At 51.2% G+C, this 11,353-nt stretch overlaps 3 protein-coding genes across 3 annotated transcripts in view; 1 reads left to right on the plus strand and 2 right to left on the minus strand.

Annotated features, from left to right (window-relative positions):
• Positions 1-563: 563 nt before the first annotated feature.
• AURANDRAFT_30345 (hypothetical protein) lies at positions 564-2,033 on the minus strand (the record flags this gene model as incomplete). The annotated part of the gene is made up of 4 exons (XM_009041335.1): positions 564-714; positions 793-1,074; positions 1,120-1,777; positions 1,844-2,033. Coding segments are annotated over 4 exons (1,281 nt in total), but the record flags the coding sequence as incomplete, so codon positions are not given.
• Positions 2,034-5,749: 3,716 nt separating this feature from the next.
• On the plus strand, positions 5,750-6,427 carry AURANDRAFT_66236 (hypothetical protein; the record flags this gene model as incomplete). Its single annotated transcript, XM_009041329.1, has 1 exon — positions 5,750-6,427. One exon carries the CDS (start codon positions 5,750-5,752, stop codon positions 6,425-6,427), a length of 678 nt encoding a protein of 225 aa, XP_009039577.1.
• A 1,165-nt stretch (positions 6,428-7,592) lies between these two features.
• Positions 7,593-11,353, minus strand: part of AURANDRAFT_66237 (hypothetical protein) — a gene marked incomplete at both ends in the record, with an annotated part of 6,719 nt that continues 2,958 nt past the window's right edge. The window contains 8 exons of the mRNA XM_009041334.1: positions 7,593-7,930; positions 8,001-8,065; positions 8,115-8,338; positions 8,411-9,511; positions 10,086-10,206; positions 10,254-10,367; positions 10,409-10,470; positions 10,564-11,284. Of these exons, the coding sequence (XP_009039582.1) occupies positions 7,593-7,930; positions 8,001-8,065; positions 8,115-8,338; positions 8,411-9,511; positions 10,086-10,206; positions 10,254-10,367; positions 10,409-10,470; positions 10,564-11,284 (2,746 nt within the window). The remainder of the gene's footprint in view (positions 7,931-8,000; positions 8,066-8,114; positions 8,339-8,410; positions 9,512-10,085; positions 10,207-10,253; positions 10,368-10,408; positions 10,471-10,563; positions 11,285-11,353) is intronic.

Below are 11,353 nucleotides of genomic sequence, written 5' to 3' on the forward strand. Positions count from 1 at the left end.
GACGCACGCGGCCCATATTTCGAACGGCCACCGTGGCGCGTCCGATTCGCGGACGGCAGTGGTAGACGCATCGGCGGACGGGCCTCCGAAACTATCAGCGAGGCTCTATTCCGCCGATTCCGGTTGCTTTTGGGAATCGGGGTGGTCGATGGCGGGGGCAAAAAATTGTCTGGGACCTCTGCGTCTGTTGCTGTTCGATTCAAATACTCGCCGACGTGCCCATGCCACGAGTGCCCGCTAGCAGAATTTAAGCAAATTTTAGCTCCTACTTGAGAAAATGAATTTGAACAGTCGTTTATTTTCTTTGTCGCCTCAATGACATCTGACTCATCCGATGCGAGGTCATCTACATCAGAAAGTTCATCAGCGGGTACTTGTACAACTTCACTTCCAGATGTCATGGGTATGGGGGATGCGGCACTCACGTAGGCACCAGTGTCACCGTACACACCGCCGCCTTGGACTTGGGGACTGGAGACTGAGATCACCGGACTGAGTTCACCCCCTATGCCAAATGAGTCATCGTGAGAAATGTTTGATTTGGTCCTAAAAAAGGACTCTCGTTGTGTCGAGTTTGGCAGACAGTAGTCCAACAGGGTCTCGCATAGCGATCTGCCCGCCTCTTGAAAGTGATCTATGTTAAAATGATAATTTTGCAGAACACCAAAATCAGAGCCACAAAAGGATGCTTCCAAAGTGAAACTATTTGTTATACTTAATTCGCGGGCAACAACAACGCGCCCTACAACAAATCCGACATAGTCTAAAATTTACAATCGTAGTCAACGAGACTAGCCTGTGCCCTCTCTTGACTTGCGAACGTGAAAGCTGCAATCCGCGAAGCTCACATACTTTTGCCCGAGATGATTCCAGCTCAGCAACTTAGGGAAAACTCGAACTGTGGGCTTGGGTTTACGGCGATCATCACAGCCGTACATGAATATATTCTGTTTACGCGAGTGCCCATGAAGATCACAGAAGAGAGCAATCTCGCGTTGGGTGCGTTCAACACGAATCAGAGACTTAAGATGATAAATCGTCGGATGGAGTGCTTTAGTCGGCTTCTTCCATTGCCTATGTTTTTTGTGCTGTTATGAGAACCGTGCGTGATTAGGCTACCGATTAAGATCCACACCGGCGAGGGAACAACGGTTGTTCCCATAGAGTACTCCATCAGGATTTAGCATGGGGACAATTTTGAAAACAAATAAAGCTCGGAGGATCCTTGCTTCATGACTATCCCCAACAAGAAAATCGAGAATTCCACGCATCATCCAGCTTGCAGGTGTTTCCCCAGGATGAACACGCGCGCTTAAGATAACAGTTTTTTTACGCCGCAAAAAAGAGGGGACGCTTGAAGATAACTCCACGATCCCTGGAGGAAGCTCATCAGCATCACCAGTTATCGTTATGAGATCGCAGTCCTGGCCGTCTAGTGTTGTACAGAGAAGCGCATGTTGAACAATGCGACGCTTTCGTAACGAACGGAGCATCGAAGCAAGGTGGGCTTTGTGATCCGAATATGTGTATGGGTATGAGTGAGCGATGAGATATACATCGTCAGATCTATCAAATGCCAGGGTGAAAGACAGGGTGTAGTATGTCGCACCATCCGCTGTGCTACTATTGAGACCATTTCGAACATATTGGTTGGACCGATACTCGACATGGGATCCCGATCGTATCCATCCAATCCCGTGCTCGGCGGCATCGGCGCAGGAGTATATGACAGGTTGCATGCCGGTGTTGAACAGCGACTCCGGTTTAGTAAGATTCACTATGTTGAATGTGATACACGGTGGAACAGATAGATTGCAGATATCAACACCAATCGACTCAACACTATGACGTGAATCTAGATGATCTCGGGGGCATGTGTTCGTGATTCCGAAATAGAACCATTGCATGAAGCCATCGGTATGCAAGTCGGCGCGCAAAAAAAGGTCATACTCTGCGGGCCCTCGTTGGACAGCACTCAATAAGTTGGCTGATTCAAATGATGCGTCAAAAAGGAGAGAATGCTTGAATGGCATGCCTATACCACCCTCAGGGACTGTATATGGGACCGGAGTTGCAAGACGTGATTGCATCCCTCGCCCAGCTGCTGACTTCCCAACATAAATGGTGTGCATATTAGCATATTGTGTGTCACCAGCCGTCGGAACGTTTGAAGGCTCGTGCGAGCAAGGGCAATGAAAACTTTCATTTCTTCGTTTTCCTGATGAGCATCGCCTAGCTACCGCTCGGATGGGAGATTGTGCCTGGGCCTGATTTGGTGGACCAACTTCGTTCGACCCAGGATCTCCCCCGATGACTATTCGCTCCAAATAGGGGGGCACAGCAAAACACAGGCGCTCAGTCTTGGGCGCATGTGCAAGTGGATGGAGGGGTCTTTTCCTGTTCCGCCTGATTGAGTGCGACGTCCCACATCTACACAATTTTGCTATCTCTGAGGTCACGATGCTTACATCATTTACTTGGAGCATTGCAGTGACGCAATCATTTGAGTCGGTTCCCGTAGGATTTGCCACCGTTGGTTGTTGTTCATCTGGAGCCAGACATATGGGACCAATGTCAAGATTAGCATCGTCGTTGTGGATTACGCTTTCAGTCATTTTTAAGGGCGGCGATGCACAATCTATAACGCCCCGATGGTTGGCTGAAATAATGTCAAGTAGTGCGTGGACGGCTACTTTTGCTTCATCCATACTTGAAGTTGACATATTCGCAGTATCTACCTGTTTATGTGCATTGTACAAGGACGCTTCAGATTCAGAGGAGGGGGGCTGTTTGGGCGAAATGTAATTTGGTGGCAACAGAAGACGTTTCTCCAACGAAAGTATTGTTTGTGGTGTCTCTAGAACAACTAAGGCACCGGCACAAGCGCTCCCATACGATGCAAAGCCTTTCAGAAAACGACACATGGACGCAAGTGCCAACCACGCTGGCTTGAATGCATGCCCACTACAACCAATTGAAGTTATGAAACAATCCTGCCCGCTTGCAGACAAGGGGGGGTGTTTGGGAGCCTGGAGCTGCATTTTAGCCCAGGTGAGACACACCTTGACGCCCTCACGTTCCCACTGTGCCAAAAAAAAGTCATTTCGAATATGGAATTCTGAGGTACCTCAGGATATCGGCCACCAACCGAGTCAGTATCTTGTGATAATTCGCCATCCATATGAATATCTGAATCTTTTCCAGCACTTTGCGTGGTTTGTTTCTTATTCACTCTAAGATTCATGATGCTAGTACTAGTAAATTCTTCGATGTTACTCTGCGACTCTTTGTGGAGCTCAACGCACTCTTTGTGGTTTGGACGACGGCCGACGAGCGCTGCAAGTGTTTGAAAAACAACAGAGGCAAGTTCAAAGTCTAGTGGTCGCGCCTTCAAGCAAAGAAGAAGCCCGGGGATGCCAGCAACAGTAACGTGCAGCGGTAAGCAGTCCCCTGGGATGCCAAGATACCCACATTGAGACGCCAGGCCCTTGATCATCTTGATCGCAGATTCGGTGATATCCCGTGCATGTGGATGCAGAACAACAGCCGCTAGGAGGGGATCTGCGATCCCAAGTGTGTTCAGCACCTTGAGGAAGGAAGTGTAACGACCAAGGTTGGTGATCGAACGCACACAAGCACGCGTCACATCGCGGCGCCTTGCATGCCATTGAAGGACCAAGACTAGAGCGCCTGCGGTGATTTGAGTTGGACTCGATGTGCCGGTCGTTTGTATGATCGAAGATCCATCTCCGCTATTTGGAGAAGCTTGCTCAGCCTTTGCTTGGGATAGCTGATTTTCCACATCCACAGCCGGGGGTCCCTTGATTGCATCATCGTGCGTTATAGAGTAGAGAATATGGCAAGCTGCGGCGACGGTTTCAACCTCTTCAATCTGCGAACGAAGCACTAAAAGCATCAGAGGTATGCCACCCCCGCGAGCCTAGAATTATGAACCTCTGGCAGCCGGGCAATTTGTGCGCGCGTTATGACACAGCTTCACGCAATGTCATAAGCAACGGGAGCTTCTTGTAACATGCGCAACAGCACGACTGCACCAACACGATGCAAATCGACATGTCTTGGGTGATGCTGAAGCACAGGTAGAAGGACACGAACTCCACCTCCAGCGGCAATCTTAGAACCCTCGCCACGATTGTCGGAAAGGATGGCTAGTGTATGACAGCCGGACTTTGCTAGCTCTTCGTGTGCAGAATGCTCTTCAAGCATCGACAATACCTACAGGTTTGAAAATATGTATACAACTCTGACACGTGTACACAGCCCCGCAAACACAGTCACGGTTGCGCCGAGTTCTGAAAGCTGCCTAGCATTCTCTGCATTACCCACAATGAGTGAAGCCAATGCGTCAAATACGAACGGGACCAACACTACATTTGTTCGATGGTTGTGAAGTACCTGCAACAAGCATGGGACCCCCCCATGGGCGGCAATGACTGTCTGATTTTGTGCATTCTGGCACATATTTGACAGTGCTCCACATGCAGACTTGAGAAAATCAGCGCTTGTTGGGTGAATACGCATACCTTTCACAATTGCTGGAATTCCACCCTGGCGACCGATGACTTCTTTCAGCAGCGGGTTGTTGAAAGCCAGGGACCACAGCAAGTCGCAGGCGGCTTCGAGTAGATCAGCGCGAGCAAGATGCTGCTCCATGATACTGCACAGAAGGCGCATACCATCCCTTGCGATGAGAAGCTTATTAGCTTCCTCTCTGGAAAGTATTGCCAGCACACCACAACACATCTTCAATGATTCAACGTGATGAAGATGATCTTGCATTCTTTTTAAAATTTCGTGAACACGGTTCAGGGGGGATGTAACGCCAACAATCATCTCACTGCAGATCTTGATCACAGGATGGCGTTCATGCTTGGGTAGAAGATTTGGGCTGCAGCAGATTCTCGTATGTGCAGGTGATATAGCCGCCAGGATATATCAGCCAGAATATTCGGAAACTAAGTTATTTACTTGTCTAAGCTACTTTCTAATGGGGACGCACGAGGGACGCACAGCCCGAAAAAAACAAGATCATTACATATGCCTAGTGGGCGAAGGAGCTTCTCGTGCCGTGTTCCGCCGCTGCAATATCCATAAGGAGCGAAGGGTGTGGCGACTGCGCAAAGATTTGACGCGGGGCAGCCTCCGTTCGAGGAAGCCACAGTTATGTAAGACCTTGGAGTCTGAGGTGATGTTCGAGCAATGGATTGGGAGTGCAATATAGAAGCAGCGTTATTTTTAAGGGTACACAAAGATTCACTGTCTCTTTGCATAGGAATGGCTAGGGATCAAGTTCGCGCCACGTGCAATTGTAAGCGTGGTGCCTAGGAGCGTTGCACAAGGCTTTGAAGATACCTACCAAGTTTTTGGTTCTGTACCCCTGTACTTTGCCCCCAGGATCGGAGTTGTTGCTCCGGATGCAACCCAGGCGTGGCTCCCTCTTGGTCCAGGGGAACCCCTGGTAGGTCCCTGTTTTGCTGTGGAAGTGAAGCCCAAGCAGGCGGAAAAGGTGCGATCTTGGCTCGTTGAGCCAAGTTGGGCTGCATTCAAGTCCAGATTCTCTCGTATTCACATCGCCCGGGCAGCGCGTGGTGTGGTGAGACCCCAATCAGACGACCACTATCGCGCACTCTTTTCAGGAGACCAACTGTGCATGCAACATGCCATAAATGCAAGCTTGGATCATCAGACTGGGCCTGTGATATCTTGCTTCGTGGGAGGCGCGCGAATCATGGCCCCTACAAATGCTTCAAATATATCCACTGTCGTTGCTGCTATTCTTGCAAGGGAACCACTCTTGCACCGCCTAAAAGCCGCACAACAGACCCTAGACTTCCTTGATATTGATGGCGTAGCTATTGTACTCGCTGCACCTGCACTACATGATTTGGATGTCGAAGACATTATTCTCGGTCGCCGATCCATTCCGGGGAGGCTCTCACAAAGAGCGGAGTTCGTTGCGTCAATCTGTAGGTGCACCCCTGGGTTTCTAGCAGCAACTGGGCCTGGTGCTAGGGAGATACGCCGCAACATAGCAATTGCCGCCATCCAGGCACTCCATGCACCAGACCTCTTGGATCTTCTTCACCACTGGCTGGTTGCGCTTTCTCTTGATGACATATCAATAGTAGTTTCTGCTTCAAGGCTCACCTCCGCTAAACTCCAGGCCGAGCCAAGACTCCAAGCAAGCAGCCATAGTGGTATTATTCAGCTTAGCGAGGATGAGGCCTACGCATATGCGATTGCTGTCGTCGACGCTGGTCTAAAGCCTGCCTCAAAACTTCGGGAAAAATGTAGGAACGAACGGATCGTCGTCGAGACCGCAGGATCGGTCCTCGACAACCCGCCGTCAACAGCGAGCTTAAGCGGAAACGAGGATGGGGACTCAGCACCCGGGTTGTATCACTAGCTGGTGCAGGATCCCAGGGCAATCTACCAAGACAACACCCGGCACCAAGTGTGCCTGGCAGACCGCAAGGTAAAATGCTGGCTGCTGGCCCGCTGGCCGCTGGCAGCCACCCACTTCTTCACTATGCGACCTGCCCTCTAGAGCTAAGTCTCTTCACAGCTTATGGAATGCCGCGGTATCACCTAACCTCGCAGCTGCAAGAGTTACGTGGACTGACCTACTGGCGGTGACGCCAGGGAGGGAGGACCTCAGTATACGGGGCTTGAAGATATATATCGCACTCGATGGGGATGCGCTCCAGGCGCACAATAGCATGACCGAGATAAGAGGCCCTCCGGGAGCATGGTACGATGGTAACTTCAAAATTGCACCAGGGGGAGTCTTGTAAAGGGATGTAAGCTCCTTCACTGTAGACTAGAAAGGTGGATATTTACACTGCCCTACCAACACCGGCGGGGATCTAGCAACACTAAGCGGTGAGCTGCGAACGCAACCCCCAGACTCCTCGGTCACTAAAAGTGTGCAAGAGAAAGAAAGAAGAAGATACCGCGGATAGATACAGTACTAGCATGATAGTAGTAGAATAGTAGTAGAGTAGGCTGCTCGGCCAAGAACTTCACACGGTCGAAATTTATGATCGAGCGTCAAAACCACCAGTTTGCTCAAGCTCGACATCAAAACTGGTCGATAGAACCAAAACAAGCATATTTCCGGTGGATTCGAGTGGTCTCCAGCGGCCCCAGGGGTACCACCCCCACCAACACCACCACTACCTCACCCCATTCTCAGAGCACTCATCTCAGATCAGCATGACAATGGTTAAGGTCTGTTGTGCATCCCTCTTGCTGTAGACCTCAAGTTAGACCTCGACGACACCGCCATGGTAACGAGCACCCGGTGATATATATCCACCACCCGCTTCCACCACCCGTCCACTCGGCCTTTCGCAGCTCGCAGACAAGGTAAACTCCCCCTACAAGGGGGGGGCTGAGCTCAGTTGAATGCAGGAGTGCCAGGAATGAAGGCCAACGGGCCGCGTTTGGATGGCGCAGCCACCTCATCCTAGTGTCACGGCAGTACCAACATGAGCGTGATATGTTTAAGGTTGCGGCTAAGTTTGCGACTCCGCCTGAGTTTTCTTACCGAGCTGCCGAGCTCCCATGTACTAGGCGCTTTTATTGCGTGATGAAAGCTCAAGGGCAAAAGGACTGCCGTCAATGGGCATCCAGCTTGGGTATAAGTAGTAAGAAGCAATGGGCTGGTGTGACACCTCCCGACTTGACCATGCCAGGGCTATGGCAGCCGTCCCGATTGATTCGTGATATTCGACTGTGATTGCGTGTAGAGCCCCCCTGAGAAGATAAACCTGACCACTTCCGACGAGAGTGCCACCTATGGCCTCGGCGACAAGAACCCCTTCGACATAGACGCGTGCTGCGTCATTCGAGTCTGAAATTCTCAAATCAAGTGTAAACAGTGCAGTTCGCGGGGACGCGAGCAAGCCTATGAAACGTCAATAGTTCAAACCCAAAGAAAGCGAGGGGCGCTAAATGCTGTTTAGCTTTCTGTATACCGGTCCAGCGGATGGAAACATAATCAACAGCGCCAGCGACAAGCTCTCCATCGCCCCAATCGTGCCTACGATGTCAACATAGTTTAAAACTCTGTAAAACGGAAACTTCAGCACATGATAGGCCCTACTTCTTGATAAACAGCGGCGGGCTCTCCAAAGAAACCTCCATTTGCGAAATATGCGGCGGTCAACCCGCCCCCCCCCGCCACGACTCGTCTTGTGCTGAAGATGCGTGTGGCAAGATCAACGTGCACGTTGTATATGCCCGGCTCAAGATGTGCAGTGCTGTAGCGTATGGCATACGTGCCATCTCCTCTATCGTCCGCAATCCCTCTAGCCTACACGACTTTGACGTAAGATGATACATGTGTGCATTGGCCCTGGTGTTCCAGGGCGAACACTCGTGCTACCGATCTCGCTCCACGCAGCTGAACTCGAAACGCCTCGCCGCCAGTCGCAATTGCATTTCCAAAGCTGTCACGAGCTCGAACGATGAAGTGGTGATCTGGGGCCGACTGCTCTGCAGCTACGGTGGTTCGCGGCAGATTACCAGAGACTCCGCTCCATGACGGGCTTACTCGACCTGGACGACAGATAATTTCCTGCGGCATTCTTGCGATCAACATTCCATCCAGCGATACCCACAACCGATGAGTTCCGGCTGCGCTGAGAATAAAGTTGACTGCGTACTGGCCTTGTGTTGCTGTCCCACCGTCCAGCGGGATGATGTTGGCCTTAACTTTTGCTTCTTGCGCCGCATTTTTTTGCAATGTGAGCGTAGCAGAAAACCTAGCTACCTCCGCGCTGGACAAGTTTGCTAGGGAGTTGTAGGCCGCATCGCGAGTATTCAGTGTCAGAAGAACAGGGTTGCCTGCTGCGACGCCTGCTGCAAGCTCCTCACCGCTTACCGAGGTGGTATGTCTTGATATGACACCTGGAAGGATTTTGACCTTCCAAGGTGATCCAACCACGTGTGCTTCACGAAATGTGGACTCGATCTCTGTTTGCGAGTTGGAGGTGAGAGTAAAATGAGCCCTGGCACGGGGCAATCCAACAACTGCACTGATCGTGTAAGTTCCAGATACCATGGCGAATATCAGCGGCTCGTAGGTTCCATTGCCATGGTCAGTCAGAGGCGCGTCTATTCGTACATCATCGGGGCCCTCGGCAAACACAGCCAGCGCATCACCCCCTTGATGGCGCAAGTTTGCACAGGAATCACGGATCTCCACGATGCCTATACTGTCCCAAGCTGCAGCCGTGTGCGTTCGAGGTGCGCTCGCGAGCGTTGACGTCTCGCCCGAGGCTGATCCGGGTGAAATATCCACCTCAATCCTGGCGCTCCCGAGTGCGGACGCCCTGAAAAATGCCCGCGCTGGGATCATTGTGGGTTGTGATTCTGATGTTCGTGCCCAACTCAACCGGAGGAAGGCATCAGCTCCGCGTTTGTGAAAGTAAGTCAACTCATACACGTGGAGGAGATCAGGGGCGTTTGGGGAGAATGCACCTTCCTATAAATATACGGGGCGTAGGTCGATAGCGCGACACCCCACCTCAACCCAGCCCAGGCTCGCTCGACAGTCAAGTTTCGGACGCGGTATGCCGTGTGCTTCAAAAACAATATGCCCAAAATGAGTAGAATTGCCATTTGAGAAATAAGATTGGGCTTGTACATACTGGCTGCCACACACAACTACCCCGTCGATCTTTAGGACGACTGAGGCGCCGGGGTCGGCATCGACATGCAGAATGAAGTCTTCTGTGCTTGGAAACTGCATCTGTCCGCTGATATGGGCGAAGAAATATTCCGTGGGGACAATCCCAAATAAATGTGAAGAATTTCCCAGTGGTTGAGGCATATTGTTGCTCAACTGAATTTCCCGAAGAACTCCAGGCATGCCCCAATCCAATTCGATTGTGGTGGTTTGGGCCGTTAAGAATGGTTGGACAAGATCAAATTTGCCATACAGTTTGATATCGATTCCGAATCCGAGGGAGAAAACGTGCAATTTGTGCGGTCCAGCCAGGCTAGGGAAATAAGACACATCGTGAGAATTGCCTCCGATGTATCTCCCGACCACCTACAAAAAGCAGCCGCAATGCACCAACGCTAATCTTGGTATCAGTGGGATTGGGGACGAGCATACCTCGATTGTTTCGTAGCGGACCCCAGTCGAGCCGTTGGGGGCGCCACCGCCCACAATGACTGCATAAAATTGTTCTTCCGATTGGTCGGTGTGTGGGTTGCCCCACCTGTCCCGCGGGTGGACAACGACAGGGGCACGGGCACATGCAACTACATACATTTCCACACCTTTGCCCACCGGCGATGATTGTGATGCATCGATGGCCCCTGGTAAGACACGCCTAACGAGACCACGCTTAAGCACTGCTTGGAAGATAGTCACGCTGCAGTAATTGAAGGGAGGCACAAGGAAAAAGGGCTTTGCGCGACGTTTTCTTGCGACACCTGATAGGAATGTAGGTTGTTTGGGCTCATGAAGAATGAGACGCAAGTTCCCCTGGTATGGGAGATATCTGTCGTGAAAGCCTCGTCAAATACCACCAGATCATACTCGCCAGCAAGAGTGGCATTGTATGCGAACGAGTAGATTCCATTTCCCATGGCGTGTACAAGGGCAGTCACTGTTTGAGAAGTCTGCACCCTGTGCGTTAAGACTGCGCTGAAGTTGGAGACCCGGGAAAGGCCAACATCGTCGATTCTGTTGTTCCCTGTATCACTTGCGGCTACGGAAAAATTAGTAAGCTGGCCTGCGATTGCAAACGAGAGCCCGGGACCAAATGCCCGTGTGGTGTTACCAGCAACGGCACCATCGCTTATGTGCACTCTGAATGGGGAACCCATGACATGAGCACCCCTGTACCTTACCTCGAGTTCAGCTTGACCGCTCTTAAGTGGAGTGTACGTACAAATTGTAGAGCCGTTTCCAAACGAGTTGCTGCACGAGCCATTTGTATCAGAGATTATCCCACAAGAAATGTATTCGTCTTCCCCCAAAACGGAATTCCCGTACGCATCACGGGCAGTCGCAGTGAAGTTCGTGGCTACATTTACTGTCGCCGTTTCAAGTCCTGGGCCCCAATCTGCACTGCTAGCATACGCCACCGCGGCGTTTGATTCTACCACGTGCAGGAAAGGCGACCCTTTGATATGAAGGTCATGTATGGTCACAGCAAGTTCATGAACCCCAGAAATTTTTGGCCGCACAAATGCAAAATAAGTCCCATTCCCTGCATCCACAATGCTTCCGATTGTAGTAGCGCTGTGAGGTGATCCACGATGACTAGCCTCCCAGTCTTCGAGTTTGCTTGGTTCGCTCAGGACGTACTGG

The sequence above is a fragment of the Aureococcus anophagefferens genome (genome assembly GCF_000186865.1).
Source record: "Aureococcus anophagefferens unplaced genomic scaffold AURANscaffold_20, whole genome shotgun sequence".
Lineage (NCBI taxonomy): Eukaryota > Pelagophyceae > Pelagomonadales > Pelagomonadaceae > Aureococcus > Aureococcus anophagefferens.